General features: G+C 39.0%; 1 protein-coding gene across 1 annotated transcript in view; it reads right to left on the bottom strand.

Moving 5' to 3' along the window:
• LRP2 (LDL receptor related protein 2) overlaps window positions 1-24,151 on the bottom strand; it is a 198,849-nt gene that overhangs the window by 144,978 nt on the left and 29,720 nt on the right. The window contains exons 2-4 of the mRNA XM_069471622.1: window positions 16,540-16,647; window positions 14,723-14,845; window positions 7,827-7,943 (exon numbers count right to left, since the gene is read on the bottom strand). Of these exons, the coding sequence (XP_069327723.1) occupies window positions 7,827-7,943; window positions 14,723-14,845; window positions 16,540-16,647 (348 nt within the window). The remainder of the gene's footprint in view (window positions 1-7,826; window positions 7,944-14,722; window positions 14,846-16,539; window positions 16,648-24,151) is intronic.

Here is a 24,151-nt window from a genome sequence, read left to right as displayed (position 1 = left end):
ATGTCAGATGGGGTCCTTGGAGGGTCTTCCATTGCTTCTTTCTGTCTTCAAGTAGGGAGAGGATAGTAGAGGCAAGGCCCATCGGGCAGCTTAAACGTGGAGCTGCGTGTGAAGAACATGATCTTTGTGAGCCCCCACGGCCATAGAATGATGTTAGCCATCTTCTGTATTCCCTTCGAACTGCTCCCCCAGTTGGAGGTTCAGCAGTTAGAGATATAAAGGAAAATGTTTAAATTCTAAAGAACAGAAAGTCAATAGAAATAAAACTTCAGGGACAAAGCAGGCCCAGTTGCAAGCAGACCAAATACTGCTGATTACCAGCAAGAAAGCCTTCATTGTAACAGGGATTTGACCCTTTCTTCGGCATTCCTAAGTAACAAAAGAGAAGTGCTGCAAACCAACGATAATTAGCAATAGTTTTACTCGCACCAAAATCATTCTAACAGGGTAGTCAATAAAACAAAATAATCTTTTTACTTCACAGGGGAAAAAAAAAAGCTGTACTATTTTTGAACAACTGAAAGTCACTTCAATATATTAATTGAATGACCCATAATTGGGGCATTGTTCTGATGTTTATCTTAGACTCTGCATGAGTGGTTTTTCCTTGATGCTAATCCCATTAGAAGTAAAATGGACTACAGTTTTGAATCTCTCTGTTTCTTAAAAAAAAAAAAATTAATTGACAAGCTGTTTAATATCAGGTGCTGTTTTATAGATGGCCAGATTGAATAATAAAATAACTTAGGGAAAAAATGAGCTTTTACTTATTTCACAAATTTTTAAAATATGTGTGTATATATATATTCAGAAATATTTCTTAAGCTGTAGAATACCCAAAAATACCTTATGCACATAAGGACACAGCAGACAAAAAGACCAAATGCAATAAGAATCTGTCACAATATATCTCAAAAATAATCTTTTCATTGGGACCTTAATACCCTTGCCTCCCTCACCATCTCGTCCATTCTCTCACCTCCTCTCTCCCTGCCTCCTTGAGAAGACTCTTACACACCACTCTTTGTTCTGTAAAGGAATGCCTGGAATGGACACAAGGTGCTCTGTCTTAGAGCTCAATGTCTTGATTTTAGAGGCTTGAAAGGGTAGAGACTATAACCCAGGCATCTGGTCCAACAGGCCGGACTACAAACTACAGGGTCAAGCTCCCTGATCCAAATATTGGGAAGGAAAAAATAAAGTCCTTCTTTGGAGCTTTTCCAACATCTATTGCTATATTCAGATGGTTTCCAGGTGCCTAATATATTAAGACCCATTCCTATAGACAACCTGATTTCTGAGAAACAGCAAAACAAAAGTCGCATTCATAGGCTGATTCTAAGTTTGTCCACAAGTAATGATTTCCATGCAACACGACTTTGGAAACAATAGGAGAAAGTGTCATGTCTCATGAAGGTGATTTCTGGCCAAGCCTCACTTAATCCTTGATCATGTGGAAACAGTCTAATTTAAAGCAACTAACAACAGCTGCTAATGTATCTAAAGTGACATTTAAAATAGCTAAGTACCACTATAACTAAATGGATCTCAGCAATGACCATCAATGGCTGCTAACATCACAAAGAAACAGCTAGACATTATGTGCCTACCAATAGAGATATACAGGTTTATATAGAAAGTATTCTTGCCATCCCCATTCCTCCTCCCAACTAAAGAGGGGTAGGATGATTTTACTCCCAGAGGACATTTGACAATGTCTGGAGACTTTGTCACAACTGGAAAGTGCTTCTGGTGTTTAGTGGATAGAGGCAAGGATACTGTTAGACATTCTACAATGCACAAGACAGCCTCCTCCCTACAAGAAAGAATTGTCCAGCCCCAAATGTTCAAAAACCCTCTCTAGATCTAGCTACTAATTTCCAGGAAATACAAAGAACAGAGAACATGTTAAAGGACATCAGGGGATACAGTGAGCAAAATCCAGACTGTAGGAAACTCCAAGATGAGCAACCTGGGTTGTTGTTTTGGTTTGGTTTTTTTTTTAAACATAAATTCTACCTTATTATTAATCAAATCACTGAAGAGAGGAGGAGTTTGGAAATGAGAAGCATTAGAGGAGATCATGGGTAAAAGATCCCAAGAGTTCTTACGGATCAGCACAGGATGGAGAAATGGAGGAGGGGCTGGCATAAGTGGTAGCATCCCAAAAGGACAGTGTGTGACAAGTAGGTAGGTGCCTCAACTGATAAATGCCACAAAGCTCAAGGGCTACTACAATAACCGTTTCTTGCTCATATGAATTCCAGTGTGGGTTTTGTTTTGTTTTGAGACAGGGTCTCACTGTTGCCTGGGCTAGAGTGCAGTGGCATCATATGTCTTACTGCAACCTCAAACTCCTGGGCTCAAGCAATCCCCCTGCCTTAGCCTCCTGAGTAGTTGAGACTACAGGTGCACAACACTACACCTGTCTAATTTTTTCTATTTTCAGTAGAGACGGGGTCTCAATCTTATTCAGGCCAGTCTCAAACTCCTGACCTCAAGTAATCCTCTGGCCTCAAGCGATCCTCCAGCCTTGGCCTCCCAAAGTGCTAAGATTATAGGCATGAGTACGCCGGCCTGGTTTTTTTGTTTGTTTGTTTTTGTTTTTTTGAGACGGAGTCTCACTCTGTTGCCCAGGCTAGAGTGCTGTGGCATCAGCCTAGCTCACAGCAACCTCAAACTCCTGGGCTCAAGCAATCCTCCTGCCTCAGCCTCCCGAGTAGCTGGGACTACAGGCATGTGCCACCATGCCCGGCTAATTTTTTCTATATATTTTTAGTTGTCCAGCTAATTTCTTTGTATTTTTAGTAGAGACGGGGGGTCTCGCCCTTGCTGAGGCTGGTCTCGAACTCCTGAGCTCAAACGATCCACCTGCCTCGGCCTCTCAAGTGCTAGGATTACAGGCATGAGCCATCGCACCCGGCCCAGCCCAGTTTTTTTGACAAATAGATTGCAAGGGGTAAAGCACAAAAAAATTTTTTTAAAGACCCTACAAATTGAAAGGTTTACGAGACAAATCAACTGACTCAAACATAAAGATTTTATTTGGATTTTGATTTACATAATCAAACTATAAAAAGTAATAATAAGACAATTAGGGAATTATAAAAAGTGACTGGATGTCTGATTATTTTTTTAAAGTTTTTAAATTTTCAGGTGTGATAATGATATTGTGGTTATGTTTTAGACCATATATTTTAGAGATAAATACTAAAATATTTACAGATTAAATTATACAATGTTTAAGAACTATTTCAAAATAATGGGGGGAGAGTAAAGGGATGTAGGTAAAACAAAATTAGCTATGAGTTGATAATTGATAACTGAACAATGAGTATGAAGGCATTCACTACACAATTCACTCTGCTTCAGTATATGTTAAAAACTTCCATAATAAAAACCTTTAAGCAATAATATTTAAAAATAATAAAACAGCTAAATAAACTTTAGGCAAAAATACTTTATAAACTTCCATTACTGGAGAGGCACGGTGGCTCAGACCTGTGATCCCAGCACTTTGGGAGGATTGCTTGAGGCCAGGAGTTTGAGGTTGCAGTGAGCTATGAAGACGTCACTGTACTCTAGCCTGGGTGACAGAGAGAGAGAGAGAGAGACCCTGTCTCAAAAAAAAAAAAAATCCTCCATTGCTATAGAAAAGTATTTTGAGAGCATCACATACACTTTAGACCTGGATTAAAATCTTGGCTTCTCCCCTGTTGCTTCTTGGTAATCTCTACAATCTCTGTGAAGAGGAGATGGTCACCACACTTACCTAGCAGCACTGATGTGAGAAGTGCCTAAGACAGTGATTGGTGTTGGGTGAATGATAATTCCCTTTCCCACTTTCACAAGAGCTTTAAACAAAGCTTGAAACAAAGAGAGAAAACAAAATGCACACCCCACACCAGTGCTGCATACTGGCACTTTCTAAGGACTTTGATCCAGGCCATTCATTTCCTTCTTGTATGTATCTGGCTGGGAGCAGACCAAAGCACTAACCAGGAAGCATGAAGATTCTTTTCTTAATTTCCTCTGATTTTTTTGTTTTGTTTTGTTTTGTTTTTCAGCTCATTATGGGGGTACAAAAGTTCAGGCTATATATATTGCCCATGCCTCCCCATCCCCCCGAGTCTGAGCTTCAATTGTGTCCATTCCCTAGACAGTGCACATCACACTCATCATGTAGGTGTGCACCCATCCCCTCCCCTCGCCCCATTCCTCTGATTTTTGAGATTTGTTTTTCACCCTCTGCCATAAATAAAACATAGCAATAAGTAAACAAGGTAGAGGGAAATAAGAAAGGCTGTCTCGTTGCAAACTCTAACGTGTGACATTCATTTAGGGCCAAAATGTGCCCTGAAGGGATCATGACTTGTATGATTCCAGAAGCAATGAGCTAGAAATCTGGCTCTCTTTCCTTAATGAACTCTTATTTCATCAATTACTTGTACCTAAAAAAATATTTTAATAAAAAAATGATTAAAAATTCCTGCCCAGATGATCTATAGAACTCACTTCCTTTCCTTCGTTCCTTTTTATAACAGCTACTTGCATGCTTGTATCTTGCCAGGTTTTTTTCTGGAAGATCCGTTGGCAAAGTTATGAGGCAGTTGTACCAGTGACTTTAGACTTGGCTGCAGGGTGTTCACATGGAAAAAATCCAAACAGTCTGTTTCAGCTGCCTTTTTTTTTCCCCCAAAGCAGCATTTCCTTCAGTCCCATTGCATTTGCAATAAAGCGCTCATTTTTATCCACTTGTAAATAAGGGATAAAGACACAGACTGTTGGCTGGTGGCACAGGCCTCTGGTGCTCTCTTACACTTGCACAAGGTGGGACTTTCCCCTTCTGTAAATAAAGTCCTTCATGAAGAGCAATCACTACACTTGGAACCAGAAGACGGGTTAAACCCTACCTCTGCCCTACAACCTTGAACAAGTCACTCTACCCTTTGAAGTTTTAGGTTCTTTATTTATAAGAGAGTATAATTATGCCTACCTTATTGTTCTCATTGACGAACCTAAGAGTAGCAACTAGAATTTATACAATGCTCTGAAATTTAGAAGATGCTACAAAACATAAGATATGATTTATTATTGAGACCAGCCTGAGCAAGAGCAAGACCCCCTCTCTACTAAAAATAGAAAGAAAATATATGGACAGCTAAAATATATATAGAAAAATTAGCTGGGCATGATGGCGCGTGCCTGTAGTTCCAGCTACTCGGGAGGCTGAGGCAGGAGGATGGCTTGAGCCCAGGAGTTTGAGGTTGCTGTGAGCTAGGCTGATGCCACGGCACTCACTCTAGCCCGGGCAACAGAGTAAGACTGTCTCAAAAAATATATATATATTTTCTTCATTTGTCTCAATGAATGAGGAACCTACTGTTTGCTTTACAAAGTACTAAACGGAGTATCCTTGACTTGTGAACTTGCTATTTTGTGGCATCCAGACACACGCTATCATCTCTAAACTTGCCAGTGTTGAGTCTAAATTCTCTGCATGATTTCCAAAGTGAAGGAAAACCAAATTGGAGACATCATAATCTCTTTCAAAAGTGAACAGTTAAGATGGAAATTATACCAAAACAGAACTGTATCAAGAACTCTGCTAGGGAATGGGAGACAAAGAAAAATAGCACAGACCCTTCTCTCAAAGAAAAATAACATGTGAGGGGAGAAAGCATTGGAGGAGAATGTCATTTTTTAAAAATGTGCCATGTAATGGCAGTATGGCTACAGGGTGACTCTGGGCCTGTTTAGGCACAGGTCTTTCCTTCTCCCACATACAAGTATTTCTTCCATTAACAGTACAGTCTTAACAGTATAGTAAACAGGAACAATTTGTTCATCATAATCAATTTATGTTAGCTCCTACCCTGGGCATGGCACCATATTGGGAAGTTTATCAACATTTACAGAAGAAGTTTTTCATCAAAAAGAACAGAATATACCATTTGGCTCAAAGGAAAGAATTTAGGGATAGCCCAGAGAACTAAAATTAAAGCAAAATTATCAAACAGTAGAGGAGGTGTCCCATGACAACAGACTAAAACTTAAATCTCCAGTTGGAAACATAATAACTGAAAAGTTTATGATCAGGGTTTCTAAGGTACACAAAATCTGTTAACCAATTATTACAATACCGGAATAACTCCTTGAAGTTTGAAATATAAATTTAAGAGAAAAAAAGTACAGTCATGCACTGTATAATCGATATTTTGGTCAACGATGAACAACATATACAACAGTGGTCCCATAAGATTATAATACAATATCTTTTCTATACCTTTTCTATGTTTAGATACTCAAATACTTACATTGTGTTCCAATTACCCATAGTATTCGGTACAATAACATGCTGTTCCGGTTTTGTAGCCTAAGAGCCATAGGCTGCACCATATAGCCCAGGTGTGTAGTAGGCTACACCATCTAGTTTGTGTAAGTACACTCTGATGTCGCACAACAAAATTGCCTAAGAACAAGTCCCCATCATTAAGCGATCAATGTACCTCTATGAAGCACATAGTAAACTTACGAAGTGTAGTATGCTAAAAGGAGTGTCAGGAAAAAAATGAATTAAAAACAAGGCAGTCCTAGATAAATTCATAAAAGAGACACTGTGTATGTCTGAGATTAAAGGCAGAATTAGGCCAGCCACAGTGGCTCACATCTGTAATTCCAGTATTTCAGGAAGCTGAGGCGGGAAGATCGCTTGAGACCAGGAGTTCAAGACCAGCCTGAGCAACAGACCCTTTGCTTACAAAAAAAAAAAAAAATTCTTAATTAGCTGGGCATGGTGGCACACACCTGTAGTCCCAGCTACTCAGGAGGCTGAAGCAAGAGGATCTCTTGAGCCCAGGAGTTGGAGGTTACAGTGAGCCATGATTGTGCTACTGCACTCCAAGCTCAGCAACAAAGTGAAATACTGTCTCAAAAATAAAATTAAAAAAAGACAGATACAGGGACTATAGCAGCAGTCCCCAACTTTTTTGGCACCAGGGACTGGTTTCAAGGAAGACAATTCTTCCACAGGCCGAGGGTGAGGAGGTGTGGTGTCATGGGTTGAGGGGAGGTGGTGCAGAGCTCAGGTGGTCATATGGGCCCATTTCCTAACCGGCCAAGGACAGGTACTAGGCCACGGTCTGGGGTTTAGGGACTGCAGGACTATAGGACTGACCCAGCCAACTAATTCGTATATTCTTGCTAAGCCTATTAAACCTCAAGACAGACCGATTACTCTTTACTTATTTGCTATACATAATGTACCATGATTGTACTTTCTTATTTCGGTAGGGTAATATTTATACATTATACATGAAGTATTGTGACTTATATGCCTTATCTTTTGATGCACAGTTACAAACTGATACAGTATGCTGCCATTACAGGGAAAACCTTTTCAAAGTGTAACACTTTTCCAAAGGTAATCCGGAAAATGTTGAGTCCACCAGAGCAGAAAAACTAATGAGAAATTTGACCTAGAAACTTGCCATAGCAGTGTAATAAAAGTTAAAATTGACCAAACTGGATTCCATACTCAATATATTCAATAATCTTTTTGGATTCTCTGTTAATGTTAAAAGTTTCTTACTTCACGAAGTACAGAAACTTGATGTGCTAAGGCAGAACACACTTACAATGTCTCATTAAAAATAGACTCCTATCAGAACATCACCCCTAATCCACAAAAGAATCTGCCAAGAGATTTCAATAACAAGAGGTGTATTGTAGGCATTTCTGTCCATCAACAAATCTAACAAATTGATTAAAATGCCAAAGGGACAAGGGTGAAACCAAATACAGTGCAAAGACTGAAATAGACTCACGGCAGTCTTTCTCGTCAGTTCCATCTGAGCAGTCTGTGACGTGGTCACACCTGTATTCTTTTGGGATACACTGACCGTCGGAGCATGTCATTTGATGACTCGAGCATGTTGTCCCAGCTATGAAAGGGAAAAATATTACTTAATTCATAATTACTGGCAGACACAGACTAATCTATTGGCATTTACCAAATATTAATGAGGATATTGGAAAGCATAAAGTTCATGGGAACACACGGTCAAGTACCCAGCTGCCACCAAGCTGAGCTTACATTGCCAAAGTATAATATTATCAAAATGTCCACAGAATACCATCAACACTCAACCATGTTAGTGTAGACAATTACATCATCAACGTGTGTTAAGAGTACAATATATATTGGAAAGCTGTGGATGAATGAAATAAAAATTTTGTAGATACAGGTATTAACCGAGGGTCAGTAAGGTTCCCCTCATGGAAATCCTTATATAATCAAGAAGGAAATATACCAAGTGGTTAAGAGCGGAGTGGTGGGAATATGAGTAATTTAATTTTTTCTATATAATTTCCTATAGTATACAAACTGTCTACACTGACCATGTGTCGATTTTATAAACAGAAAAAAAAGTTTTAAGCTAACTTGATTTTATCCTATGTTGATTCGTATAGGTGAAAACACAGCATCAGCAGTTTATTAAGTTTGCCTCTGGATAAAACAGATGAAATCAAATGAATTGATGCACACAAGCATGATGTAAAATCCATTTTATAAATCTGAGGCAAGAATTACCATGACATAGTAACATTATCTTACCATGGGATTTTTTAGAACATGTCCATATAAAAAGAAAACCATTTGGGGAAAATATGATCCTATAAAAAAGAATATAATCCTCTAATGGAAGAAAAAAGTTTCCCCTTGAATTTTTATAGTGCTTCCTACATTTCTACATAGTAAACATACTTAGGTTCAGCAAAACTTGGTTTTCTGATAAAATTAGATGTCTGTTAAGGGATGTGTCATCAGAATTTAGCAAGAAAAGCCTTCTTAAAAGACAAGTAGACAATGATTGCTTCAGAGCTGGTACTTTAAAATTCAAATCTATAAAGATTATGTGATAAGACGTAAAACCATAATTACTATCCTTCTCCATGCTTAATTGATTATATCTTTCATGTCACTTTGTTCCTTCCTTCTGTTCAATAAAATGATTTCATTTTGAATGTGTCATGTAATTCTTGAACAGAAAACAAAATTTTTCTAGTCAGCCTATTTCTGACATGTTGACAATATGATTTCATATTTTCTCCTACTACCTTATATCTGTGGGTTAAATTTTACTTATATTAGTTAAGGCAGAATAAATAGATTTTTCTAGAAGACATTTAAATGTCTGAATTCTGCCCATAGCAGAGATGAAATTTTATCTGAATAAGGTTAAAAATATTAATACTTCCTGATTGAATTTCCATATAATTTATTTAAGTATATATTGCCAATTTCCACATAAAATTAAAGAACTTTCTTTTATTCCTGAAAAGGCAAGTCATGAGTAGTTTTAAACAAAATAAGAAAAGAAACGAAATCAGGGGCCAATATTATTTCAACTACCTCAGCTTTCTTCTTAAAGCCAAGCCCAAATAATTCTTTATTTTGTGCTTAAGATTTCAAAGAGTTTATGAAGGAGCAATTAAAAACTCATTGAAGGCCGGGCGCGGTGGCTCACGCCTGCAATCCTAGCACTCTGGGAGGCCGAGGTGGGCGGATCGTTTGAGCTCAGGAGTTCGAGACCAGCCTGAGCAAGAGCGAGACCCCATCTCTACTAAAAATAGAAAGAAATTATATGGACAGCTAAAAATATATATAGAAAAAATTAGCCGGGCATGGTGGTGCATGCCTGTGGTCCCAGCTACTCGGGAGGCTGAGGCAGTAGGATCGCTTGAGCCCAGGAGTTTGAGGTTGCTGTGAGCTAGGCTGACGCCATGGCACTCACTCTAGCCGGGGCAACAGAGTGAGATTCTGTCTCAAAAAAAAAAAAAAAAAAACTCATTGAAACATAGACAAAGAATAAATTAAGATTATATAGTCCTATCAGCCAATCTAATGCTGGGATCCATTTATTCATTCATTACACAAACATCTATTGAGGGCCTACTATGTACCACAGAGTATACCAACGTGGGAATCTTACGATGAAAAAGGCACAATCCCCACCTTCAAGGAGCAAACAGTCTTTTGGGGGAGACTTTAAGAAATAACTAAAAAACACCTATGAAAGTGGATTATAGACACCCAGGAATTATAGAAACATCAAGGAGAGGCGCCTAATTCACTCTGGGATAAGAGTATGGACAGGACAGTTTACTTGACGGGGTGACACCTCTCCTGGGTCTTAGAGGAGAAGTAGCAGTCAGGGAGGCCAAAAGGACAGGATTGTCCAGCAGCAAGCAGTGAGCATTCAGGCAGCATGCCTAGAGGCAGGAGGCTGGGACGCAGCATGGTATGCCCAAGGGAACTGTAAGCACTGCTGTACCCCAAAGGGACAGGTTTTTTTGTTTTTTGTTTGTTTGTTTGTTTGTTTTTTCCACATATGATGCTTTATTTTATGTGCTACAGTTCACATTAAACAGTCTTTGCCCTCAGGGGGGTCAGAGAAAGTTACCATCATTAAGTCTAACGGTTACTTTTGTTTGAGCAAAACCTAACTGATCTGTATGTTTGGAAGCTCTAAAATCAGTGGCTCTCCAAGGGGCAATCTGGTATAACACAGTAAATTGTAATTCCATCAGTTATGGGTCATCCACCACAATCTAAAAATTTCTTCTTCTGTAGGTTAAATGCTTTTTTTTTTCTATGCTTTCTTTTTCTTTCTTTCTTTCTTTCTTTCTTTTTTTTTTTAAGGCAGGAAAGGAAAGTGACAGACATGGGGGGAAGCACCAGCCACATCTTGGAGGCCACTGTAAACTGGGTTAGGTAGTGGGAACTTTCTCCTGGAGATGACAGAGAGCTACCCGAGGCTCTGAGACAGATCAGCATAGGTGTCAGGGAGAGCCCCGGGAGGTGCAGGATGAGCCAGGGAGGCCAGTCCAGACGAGGGATGTTGGCACCAGATAAGGGATGTTGGCAGTGGGAGCATAAACGGAAAAGAAGGGATGACCTTTGGAAATGTTTATATCACAAATAGGCAGGAGTTGGTGATTAAATGTGGGCAGTGAAGGAGAGGAAAGAATCAAGAATGATTTCCAAGTTTCTAGGGAGGGTGCCTGGGGGATTGTGACATCCTTCTCATGCTAATTGATTATATCTTTCATGTCATTTGCAGCAATCTTTCTTTTTCATCTAATAAAATACTTTCATTATGAAATATGTTTTATGAAATTCTAGTTTAACAAGTAAAAGAGCCTCAATCTGCCTATTTCTGATAGTTTGAGACTGATTTTGGATTTTCTCCCAATACCTTATGGTGGGATAAATGCTATTTCTACTAATAAGGTAAAACATGTAGACAAGCAAATGTAGAAAGAGAAGCCAGTGTAAGGGGGAAGATGATTATTTTCAATTGGAGCACCTTGAGTTTTAGGCACCTTGGAGATGCCTCTTGTATATTCAGCAGCCAACAGGTGAATACAACAGGCAGCTGAATACACAAGACTGAGTGTGGGCAAGAAATCTGGGTTCTAAGCATAGACTTGAGTCTCATCAGCCCACAGGTTACTGAAATCAAGGGAATGGCAGATTATCCTGAGAGGGTGTACTGCTCAGGCCAGGGTTCTGAGCAACACCAATACTCAAGGGCTGAGTAGAAGAAGAAAATAAAATGGAATGACTAAAGCAGTTAAGAAGAGAGCAGGGACAGTTGGGAGTCACGGTGAAAAGAGAGTAGTGTCAGAGAGGAGGGGGTGACCACCAGAGTCAAGTGCAAAAGAAAGGTCCATCCAGTATAATGACGAAGGAAAAGTGCCCATCGGGTTTGGCAATCAGTAGTTCTCTGGTGACCTTGATGAGCATAGTGGTAGCATATTTTGTATGTAGTTAAAGGATATATAATAAAGAATTTTTATTATTAAAAATATCAGAATTGCCTTATGAAATCCATACTCATTTAAAATGGTACGTAACATTGCTGTTAAATAACTACTATAAACTTATCTCCAGTCTCTTTTCCCAAACAGTTGCTCTTAGTGGTTCCACCATTCGCCAGAGGATCATTTCTAATAACAATAAGATCAGCTTTCTTCCCACTGTGTGGGGAGTAAGGGGAAATGCAACCAAAGCAGCCTATCTAACCAAAATATGAATAACCCATCATTCATGCATTCAGAATCTACTTATTAAGAACCTACTCACTGCTGGACAGAACGCCAGACCTTGGGGATGCAAAGCTGAATAAAGCAGTCACTGGTCTCCAGAAACTCACAATCTAGCCCCATTCTGTTCCGCCTGAGCACCTGCTTTCTTCAGGTCACCCCACCTTTCCCCCTAGGACCTTTGAGAGCCCAGCCAGAAAGATTTCCTAGAAAGAAGGATTTCTTCCAGCCCCCTACTGTGCCTGGCACTTTTCCTTCCTCCCTGCAGTACTTCTGAACCACCACCCCCATCTCCCTCTTCCAGATGTGGCCGTCCGCTTTTGTCACTCCACCTCAAATCCTGACTCATAATTGGACCTGATCTGGATATGCCATGCCCCTGTGTGGTCTGTCCACGTCTTCCTGAGGACTGCCATTTGTCACCATCAACACCCTCCACAGTCCTACATAGCTGGCTGGTTTCCCCTTAACCACCTTTCCCCAACGATCACCATCCCTCTGTTGCTGGCAGACCCCACAGCCGTCCTTGATGGCTATTTATTTACACAGACTTTATTGTAGATTTAAACCAAAGCCAAATTCACAGGCATTTTGAAAATTTCTATTCTCTTTCTCGAAAGACCCTTAGCATCCATTGGCCCAACTGAACAGAGTTCACACTCTATATTGAACTCAAAAGTCCTGAGCGAAATTCCCAGTCTTTTACAAACACATCCAGGAGCCACTTGAAGGCCATGGAATTTCCAGTGTCAGCATCTAAAGACTAAATGAGTTTCCATATGAAGCAGCCATCAAAAACATCTGTTTCTAGGCCGGGCACGGTGGCTCATGCCTGTAATCCTAGCACTCTGGGAAGCCGAGGCGGGAGGATCATTTGAGCTCAGGAGTTCAAGACCAGGCTCAGCAAGAGCGAGATCCCGTCTCTACTAAAAATAGAAAGAAATTAGCTGGACAACTAAAAATATATAGAAAAAATTAGCCAGGTGTGCTGGCACATGCCTGTAGTCCCAGCTACTCGGGAGGCTGAGGCTGAAGGATTGCTTGAGCCCAGGAATTTGACGTTGCTGTGAGCTAGGGTGACGCCACAGCACTCTAGCCTGGGCAACAGCACCAGACTCTCTCAAAAAAAAAAAAAGTCTGTTTTTCTTTGATCTTGGTGAACAATGACTATGTGAAAATGCTAATAGGATCTCGGCTAACATCTTAAAACTGGCACAGAGTGAGGATAAATGTCCATAATCTGTCTAACGTGTGTTTAATGAAGCAGAGTGTGGTGAATCTCAAAGATGAATGCCATACGGGTCAGAGTCAGACTCTTCCAGAGGGCAACTGGGGTCCAGAGCCCGACCCATTCATTCCAGCCTGGTATCTTTTCTCCAGCATCCACCTGGGTCCACCTGGGTCCAGCCTAGACTTGTGGAAAGGTTTTTGGAGGTCGGGTTTTTTTGTTTGTTTGGGTTTTGGTTTTATATATTTAAAAAAAAAATGGGGGAAGGATATTAATATTCTCTCTTTTAGATGTTCAAAGTTGCATTGTGGGGATGTAAAATTCAAGACTGCAGCAGCCTTTATGCAATCAAGAAAAGTCAATAGGATAAATTTCGCAAAGCAGAAAAGTGGGGAAAACTTGGATAAGATGATTGAGCTTGGAATTAATCAACCCTACAACAATCCTACAGTCAGGCTTCTTATGATGTGAGATAATAAATCTCCTTTTTGTTTAACTGTTTTGAGTTGTGTTTTTCTTTCTTTGCAGCCAAAAACATCCACATTGATACAAGAATGATTTTAAATTATACAAATATCCTTAACAGAGAAAGCAATGGAATGATACACATGATAGACAAATTGCTCACTCATGTCATCTCATGTTTACCCAAGATTGCTGTCTTACCTAAAATTATTTTCAAAAGCTTTAAAACACTGTTGGAGAAAGATGAGAGAAGGGATGGGACTGGGTCAGAATATAAAAAGAATGAATGAATGAATGAATGAATAAAACACTCTTTTCTAGTTTGATCCCAAAGAAATTAGAATTTAAGGGTTTCTTCCAGGTTACTGTCCCAGACCCCCTCAATGTCCAGGAATGCAGCAGTTGCTAAGGTCCACTTCATTGCTACCATTTTATTTCTGGCTGCAGTTCATCCTATGGTGGATGTAGAAGCAGTCACTGAAGTTAACAACCAAGAATGCTTCCAACAGATCTACCTACTTCCACTCAATCAAAAAGAGGCGAGTCTAATTAGTACTGGGATGGAAGGGGTGAAAGATGTGAATGCAAAATATACAAGAGCAGAAGGACTCATCCAACTGCCAACCACACAAATGAAGACCCCCCACTTTTACATACAATCAATGTTTTGTTTCTTTCTTGAGTACAACATAATCTAAATTAAAGACTGGGAACCTATGCCATTTCCAAATTGCTGGGGTATATTTATATTTCTTCAGTACATTCACACTTTCAATATCATCCAACCCCTGAACAAGATTACTGGCATAGATAGGTTCCCTTGTCATTTAAGGCCCCACTCTGCATTTATAAAGAATCATCCCATTGTGTGTAACGTGTTTGTGACAGGTGGGGTTTTAGGTGTCTCCAAACACTTACGGCAATTCTGACGTTCATCTGAGCCATCGTCACAGTCCTGATCTTCATCACACACCCAGGAGTCAGGGATGCAACTCCCACTATTCTGACATTTGAAGTAGCCAGTATGGCAGGATGTAGGAGCTAAAAGAAACCAAAAAAGGACTCATTGTGGCAAGCATTCACCCCATTATACCAGCAAGCAATGCTTGTTTCAGAAGAATGTATGTCAACTCCCGCTCAATTTATTTGAAGGCAAATAGTAAACAACCATTATACTAGAGTCTGTAGACTTAATCAGAGTGTACTGCCAAATAATCTCAGCAATGGTATCACAACAAACTGATAATCCAAAGCAGTATAAAAACAGAGAATAAAACAACAGCCCAAACACACATACATACAAATTTACAACAAAAATATTAAATTAAAATTTTAATGTAAGTAAAAATTAACCATGAGTTACTGTCAAATTATTTTTTTGTAATAACTAATAGTAAAGCATCATGATGAACTGGAAAATCCATGAGATTTAGAAAAGAAGACCCAGAAACAAATAATTATTATTTCCATAATTTGCTAGCTTTAGGATCTTTGGTAGGTTCTCTGAACCGCAATGCATGCATCATAAAATGAGGACTACACTTATCTCATGGTTTGTTGTAAAAAATAAGTTAAATAACAAATGTGAAAGTGTCATGTAATATCAGTTGCTATCACTATTGTCATTGGTATTATTGTTGTGATTAATGTTATAGGTCAATAAAATGTAAAATAGGGAATAATCTCTGAATAGTTGTTGGTATAACTGTTCATTTATTCCTTTATCCCAGAATTCTTGCCTTTTTGCTCCTATTGTTTAACCAAAAATGAACTCAATGAGCCCTAAGGAAGCAAATAGCACGTGATCATGTCTCTACAAATGTAGCTACTCCTTTGCTCAAAGTGCTCCACAAACTAGCAGCATCTGCATCAACTGGAAGCTAGTAGAAATGCAGAATCTAAGGTCACACCTCAAACATATGGAATCAAAATTTGCACTTTAATAAGCATCCAGGTGATCTATTTGTGCATGAAAGCTTTAGAAGCACCGTACAGGACCTATTCCTTACCCAGTCTCCCACTTTCAAATGCATCATCATCTAAACAATACACCCAAGTTTTACTGTTCTGGTGTGCCATGTGATGGCCACGAATACAAAATGAAATTAATTTTTTCAGCTGTTTTCTGGTGTTTGGATGATAACCCTCCTCTGTTCACCTATCAGAATGAGTACAATTATGATGGTATGATTGATTACCAATGGCAAGTTGGGAAAAGCAATGGACTTAGGGCTGGGATTTGTGCATTGATTCACCAACTGTGAGGCCTTTGATAAATGACTTAACTTCTCTACATCTCAGTTTCTGAATCTGAAACCTACCTCAGAATACTGATAAAAGAACAAAATGAACAAATGTATGTGCAAGTGATTTTATAATTATTTAAATTTTGTTTGTTCTTGGTGGTGCACAAAATTTACAGAGTGAGTATCAGAAATAGAAGCTTCAGAAAATTGCACCAAATTTGTTTACAGATCATTTATTTCATATCAAGGCCATAGTCAAGGGATAAGGGTGAGACAGAAACTGATGTGAATTGAACCCCTATCTCAGAAGGAGTTAAAACAACTACTAACACCATCAGTTCTGTATTCAACCACACAGATCTCAAAAGACTTGGGCTCAGGCCTGGATCTATCCCTAAAGGGGCAGCTCTTCTCTTTGTTATAGCTGAAATCACCACGAAACACTTATGTCCTTCAAAATAGAGCTTAGCCTGTCCCCTCCTCACTTACGGCAGCCACTTTCATCCGAGTCATCCAAGCAGTCATTGGTCCCATCACACCTCCAGGCTGCCGGGATACAATTTCCATTTCCACAGCGAAACTGCTGACTGTTACATCCTGTAACAAGCAATAGAAAGACATTTTTAAAAAATGCCACACAGAAATTTCACAAATTTTTGATAAAAATGAAAAATTATTTGACTAATTAAGTAATCAAAGGAATGAAAATTATTTATAAAATTAGGAAAACATTTTCATAATGATACTACAAAAATATTTGTTTTGGCTAGGTGATGTGGCTTATGCCTAGCACTTTGGGAGGCTGAGGTGGGAGGATCACTTGAGGCCAGGAGTTCAAGACCAGCCTGGGCAACATAGAGAGACCGTGTCTCCACAAAAAAAAAAAAAAAAAAAAAAAAATTTTAAATTAGCCAGGCATGATGGCACACGCCTATAATCCCAGCAACTCAGGAGGCTGAAGTGGGAGGATCACTTGAACACAAGAGTTCAAGGCTGCAGTGAGCTTTGACAATGCTCTGGGGCAGAGCGAGAACTCATCTCTTCAAAACAAAAATGTGTTTGGAAGTCTGCAGGAAGAAGATTATTTTCGTACAAAGTTGATTACAGTGTACCTTGAGGTAACTGATTTGGAAAGCAATTTGACATGTATCTTGCTTTTTAAAAATGTTTATTCTTTGACTTAGTACTTTTACTTCTAGGGTTTTTTTCCCTAAGGAATTAGCCAGAGAACTAGACAAAGATGTATGTAGTACAAAAATTTTTATCACAGCATTATTTATAACAAAGGAAACTGCAAACCTCCTAAATGTCCAATAATAAGAAAGGGGTTAAATTTTCTTATATCTATATATTGACATACCAGGAACTTAAGAAAATGCATATGCAGAAATTCTAAATATTTGGAGAAATGTTTATAATATAATGTAACAAAGACAAGGATGCAAGTTTTTACTTAACAACATATGCAAAAAAGAAAGAGAAGTGTAAAAAAAAAGACCAGAATGTTAACAGTGGTTATTTCTGATTAATAACATCATGAGTAACTTTTCATTTGCTTGACTGTGCTTTTTTGAGTTCCCCACCCTGTATTTGTTTGAAGTGACTTTTTATTACTAAGTCCTAGATAGCAAGTTATGGTCCTTCATTCTTAGATTCAGACCAATATTTTGGCATTTATTTTTTGAAACTAATTTCTAAGTTACCAGATCTTTAAGCTCATCTCTGCAAACAAATTTTTTCAAACAAAAGAGTCAAAAAGAAAAAAAATCTCTGCAGCCAACCGGAGTGTACAAACTTGGCACCAAAGGTTGCCACATTCCCAAGTGGCAGTGATATCCCCTAGTGATACTATAAGGAGAATAAACTTCAACAAGTTCATTTCATTGCACAAATATATCTTGTGATTTTCCTGGGTCTCCTGAGGGGACTAATTTGGCAGTTGGAAATCCTCCAAGCTCCCCCAAATATCTGGCCAGTGACATTCCCAAGCATTATGTGCCAAGTAGGAAATTTTTTAAGAGAGGCCAACACCAGCCCAACTTGGAGAAGACTCAGAATTATTCTTTCACAAACCAAACAATAAAGGAGCAATTTTCGGGGTTGGAAGAATAATTGTATTTTCCCCATGGATTTAAGCACTTTTTTGGCTAATTAACCCCAAATTAGGTAAATATACAAATCAATTACCTAATCCTAAAATAAATAAACAATGTGCTATCGTGACTTGTGTAAATGCAGCATATCAACAGCATGACATAAACATAGTTAAGTGATCTATTCCTAGGGTATATAGGCTACTTTGTTCATGGAATGTTCAAATCTGATTGTCTGGTAGTGACATCCTGATTTATAATGTATGCTGCAAATGGTCAGAAACTTCCCTTGGCTAAATGGTGGTACCGAGTGGTACAGGAGTACGTACACCCAAATACCTTCTATAGACTAATGCATGATGGTGGTTGGTGGTGCAGGTCTGGGGTTGGTGGTGCAGGTCTCTTATCAACTACCTTTAAAACACAACAACCTCCCTTGCAAAAATGCCCCTAAGGAATGTACAAATTCACTCTGGAATCCCAGAACTTCTCATTGGATTTCGTTCTACAAAGCAATATTTCCATGGGAGATTAGGGGCTTTGGAGGTTTAGCTATTAACACAACATATAGTAAATCACTTTTATCAATTAGGTCTATTGTTAGTAATCCAATGTAATACATTTATAAGTTCAGTGCATGTGTCTCTCTTAGTTTCTAATAATTTCTGGCTGAAAAATTATAACAATCATAAAGAACAGACCACTTACAGTGTTTCATATTGCTATGGGAAAAAGAAAAGCATAAATTTAGAAACTGAGTATTTAGAAGAAAATTCTGAGAACAATATACTGCCTGCTTTGAAAATATGCATACTTAATGCTATTTCTTAAGCAACTTATTGCAAGTCAAATTGAGGGGTTTTTTTTTTTGTTTTTGCTAAAAACCAGTTAAATACATCACGAAAAGCACAAAATATAGAGACCCCAAAGTCATTTTTTAAAACACTTCAAAGTCAATTGTTTAAAATCATACAAAAAATGAAACTGATGGGGAAATGTTGCAATTAAGTAACATTTTATAGGTAGAGATTTTCACATTTGATTTCCCAATCACTCCATTATCTAAAGTAATATATCAAAGTCAATGTACTCAATTTATCAACAGATCCATGATAATTCATTTGTCAAATTCACCTTTTCAATAGTAACTTCCATGTCTGTTATAACTCCCAGATGACTATTGTTTAGAAATATCTCTCCAGAAAAAACAAACTGATACTTTATCATTGCTGGGTGACCTGCCAGCAATTAGCCAAAATGCTTCACTGGAGTCAAAAGCTTGTCATTCATTCTGTTATAAAGAGAATATGCGTTGTCTCAAAACAAACTGCTAGCGAAAAGGTCTAGGTTAGATCTGATAATGATTGCAGGTGCCCCTGACTTCAACTGGTCTATATGCACTTTATTTTCTGTTTTAATTAAGTAGCCTTTACTTAAAAGCCCTCCAAAGGTTACTGGATTTTATCTGTGCTTTATTGTTTAATTATTTGAAGAAAAACCAAAAAAATGGGGGGATAATTTCATACAGTGGAGCCACCTACCTACAGAATTCAAGGTAGGAAAAAAATGTAGATTTTTTTCTCCCTTTTGTAGAACAAGCTTTAAAACTTTGTTCAACATCAACAGAGTCTCTAAACACCCATAGTCAGCCGATCCAGTTTTAACCAAGAGGTAATATGGCAAACAATCACTTATGTAATTTAAAACATTTTTCCTCTAATAAAAAACAAGGAAGAAAACATAATAATCCATACTGAAATAAAAACTTTTTGTTAAGAACCAGCCAGTTATTGAAAAGGAACCATCAGAACCACATCTTCCCAGCGCTACCCCCTGCCTTTCCCATGAATCAGAATAGATGGTGCAAAGATGAAAAAAATACCATCCTGTTTCGCCAACATTAGCTCATTTAATCCTCATGACAACCCTATGAGACAGATACCATTATTCTGAACATTTTATAAATAAAGAAATTGAGGCACAGAGCAGTTCAGTAACTTGCCCAACATCCAATAGCAAATATGTGCAAAGCAAAGATTTGAAGCCAACAGAGTTGGTTCCAGCATCCGTGCTTCATTGACCACTGCTCTATGTTCCCTTTGGCCAAAAAATAAAAACGTTTATTCCACTAAACGCAAGAATGAATGTAAAAATTTGATTCTTTTCCAAAGTTGCTATAACATTAATTGAGTCCATTAATTGGGTTGGTATGGAATCCATATAGCTCACATACTGGAGTCGGGGAAGAAAGAGTAGTCTACTTGTGGAAAATTCTTGGGCTTAGGAAAAATTGCAACAAAAAAGCAACGCAGAAAATTTTAAAGAAAGGGTTTCGATCTCCTCAGGAAAATGTATATTAAGGCATAGGGATAAACTTGTTTTCCAACCTTATATAGACCAGGGCTAGGGGGACCAAAAAAAAAAAGAGTAATCCTTTCTTCAGAGTCATATCCCAAGCTTCGTGGTGTAAGTGTTGGACTAAGAATGTGTTAAGATAAGATACTAGAGTAACAGTGCCCAGAGGAGGGAAGAAGTCCTTTGTCTGTTTTCCAGAGCAGGGACTATCAGTGAACTGAGAACACCCCATTTATGGCCTCTGGCACAGCACTGGGCACGCGTGGGATAGCTAATGCACGTACGAGTACATCAGGTAAGGAAGATTCTTCTCTGTAAAACTCAGTCTCTTGAGAGCATTATATATCAGAGATATATAAAACTACCAGAGCAAACAATGAGACTTTAAATAGGAATTTATAATCTCAAATCCATAGACAGAAAAATGAAACCTGGAATAATTTGAAATAAGAGGAATATCCAGGAGTCTTAAAAAAAAACAAAGAGAAAAATGTTGAATCATATTAATAAGTTTCACTCTTTTACCCTTTCCTTATAAAAGTTTCTTTTCCCTTCCATGAATTCTCTTCTTAGAAAAGAAAGGCAAGTGGTAGTCAATGGAACATTGTCCAAAGTTAACAGAGTAAGGTAATTTCTATGGCAAATCCTATTTCCCTGCTAGATCCTCTTAATATATACTAGTCCTTCCAAACACTTGGTCTACCTGAGAAGGTACATGTGCTCCTTTTAAAAATGTGTACAACTAAATCACATTTTAATAGTCCTACCTTCACTGAATTCAAAAAAACAAATTTAAGAGGCAATTCCTTAATTTATCCATAATTTTTGCTTCACTTCTTTCTGTACTTAATTTTGATTCCTTTGGTATTGATAAACATACTTCTGATATTTACGACGCATTGTCATGTAGATACATCATTTAAGTACAACTGAAAAAAAAAAGGACCAAAAAAATACGATTCCAGATTCACTAAAGCCACAAAAAAACTTCTTAACTGCTATGCGCAAAACATTGTCCAGGGTTTGCAGAAGAAAAAAGAAAGATAAGATATGATCTTTTCACTCATGGAGCTTACAAGTTTATTGGGGGCAAAAGTTACTTACACATTATATATTAAATGCCCATGCAACAAGACTATTTGCTATTTATTGATCACATACTATGCATTAGACAATACATAAAGCCTTACATCCATGGGATCCTCTTAGAACTATAAGAAGTGAGATTTATACTTATGTAATAGAGGGGAAACTGAGCCTCAGTGACATTAACTAACTTTCCCCAGGGCCACAAAGGTAGAAAATGTCAAAGTCTGATTCAGACCCAAGACCTGTATGATTCTATTCTTTCCATCATGCCACTTCCCACAAAACAAATGACAGCATTTGTTCACCTAGAACCTGCCTGCAGTATTTTAAATGTCTTCCGTGCATTCATTATCTTGCTTATCTTCACAACAACCTTGTACGATAGTATTAACAGGCCCATTTCATAGATGAGGAAAATGAGACTTGACCAAATCTCACAGCTAGTAGATAGTGAAGCAGGGATTCACACTCAGGCAATCTGATTCCAAAGCTGGTTTCAAATAGGCAAAAAAAAATGTTGAATTACATTAATACCAGTTTCATTCTTTTATCCTTTCCTTATATGAGTTTCTTTTCCCTTCCATGAATTCTCTTCTTAGAAGAGAAAGACAAGTGGTAGTCAATGGTACACTGTCCAAAGTTAACAGAGTAAGGTAATTTCTATGGCAAATCCTGTTTCCCTGCTAGATCATCTTTATATATTACACATACTGGTCTTTCCAAGCACTTGGTCTACCTGAGAAGGTACAACTGGCCTTGGGGGAAAAAAATAACACTGTAAACTGGAGTGATCAGAGAAGTATTCATGAAGAAGAATAGGGCTACACTGGGTCTTTGTGGATGAGCAGGATTTGGGTGGGTGAACAGGGGGACCAGGCCTTGTGTGTAGGGATGAAACAACTGGACAGAAGCCCAGCATGGGTGTCTAATGATCAGGCCTCCATGGTCCAAGCAGAGGAAACCTCTTGGAGCATGGTAGACAACAAGGCTAGGAAGATGGAGGAAAAAGAGCCTTTTTTTTTTTTTTTTTTTTTTTTTTTTGTTGAGACAGAGTCTCACTTTGTTGCCCAGGCTAGAGTGAGTGCCGTGGCGTCAGCTTAGCTCACAGCAACCTCAAACTCCTGGGCTCAAGCGATCCTACTGCCTCAGCCTCCCGAGTAGCTGGGACTACAGGCATGCGCCACTATGCCCGGCTAATTTTTTCTATATAGATTTTTAGGTGTCCATATAATGTGTTTCTATTTTTAGTAGAGACGGGGTCTCGCTCAGGCTGGTCTCGAACTCCTGACCTTGAGCAATCCACCCGCCTCGGCCTCCCAGAGTGCTAGGATTACAGGCGTGAGCCACCGCGCCCGGCCGGAAAAAGAGCCTTGAGTGCCAAGCAACAGTGACAATATCAAGTGGGTGTGAGAGTGATCACTTGTGCCAATAACTGTGTTAAAACTAAAGGTTGTTCTGGACAGGTGCAAGCCAGAACTAGCACACATGCTTTGGCCATGAGAAAAGCTTGGAGCTCACTTTAATCCCTAGAACCTCCCCCAGAGCACAAGCCCAGTGAGCAGGCTGGTGGGTGGTTCACCAAGAGGCTGCTAGCAGAGATGGATCTCACCTTGCAGCCCCTCCAGTTGCCTCAGACCTGAGCCAAAGCAGCTCCACTTGCAGGAAAAATTGCCAACAGGTTCCACAGGGCATCACCAACAACGTCCTAGTGACCATTCCCCCCCATCCTCTCCAAGCTGAACATGCCTGAGTGTCCAGCCCACAGAACTCAGTCAGCTCTCAAGATAGTCAGTTGATCTCAAAGATTACTTAACTATTTGCTTAGTAATTAAAATAAAGTATCTTTTCAATGACCAAAAGCTAACAGAACGGGATGCACTGTTAGAGTAGCCTCTCAATTCTGAGAAATGAGAAATTTAAGTTAGCACCATTTATAACAGAGCTACTTTTCTCCATTTCCATTTAAACACTAGATACTGGCCTTTCTCCCCTTGCCCACAGTCCCTTACATCCCACTTATTTTCCAGTGAGCACCGGCCTGCCTACAACCAGGCTGTCAATCAGCACTAGAGCATTATAAACAAAGCCACACATTTCTCAGAGGTTCTTGAGAAGATGCTATTAGCATTTAGGGTGAGACAATTACTCATCTTGGAACTGTCCAGGGCAAAGTGCCCCACCATTGTGAAAACAAAAAACACTTCCATACATGTGCAAAGACCCCTTGAGAGTGGCAGTACCACCCTCAGGAGAAAACAACATAGAATCTCTAAGCGGCTCAGACTGTCAGAGCTCAAAGCATCTTAACCCACATGAAAGAGATCATCGAAGAAAACCCCTATAATAAATCCTTTCCTTCTAAAGATAATAAAATTTCTTAAACAGCAATCCGACTCCTTCTCACCCATCAATAAGAAGACCGGGGATTGGGCAATATCACGCTGCAGCTGCTGGTACCAGCAGCTTGAACTCCCCTGGGAGTGTGATAAAGAATCTAAGTTCCAGGGAGGCCTGCTTCACCCTGGAATGCTCCACACTGCGTCCACGGGCTTACCCGTCCAAGG

The sequence above is a fragment of the Eulemur rufifrons genome, chromosome 1, assembly GCF_041146395.1.
Source record: "Eulemur rufifrons isolate Redbay chromosome 1, OSU_ERuf_1, whole genome shotgun sequence".
Taxonomy (NCBI): Eukaryota; Metazoa; Chordata; class Mammalia; order Primates; family Lemuridae; genus Eulemur; species Eulemur rufifrons.
This window is presented reverse-complemented; position numbering and strand designations above follow the sequence as displayed.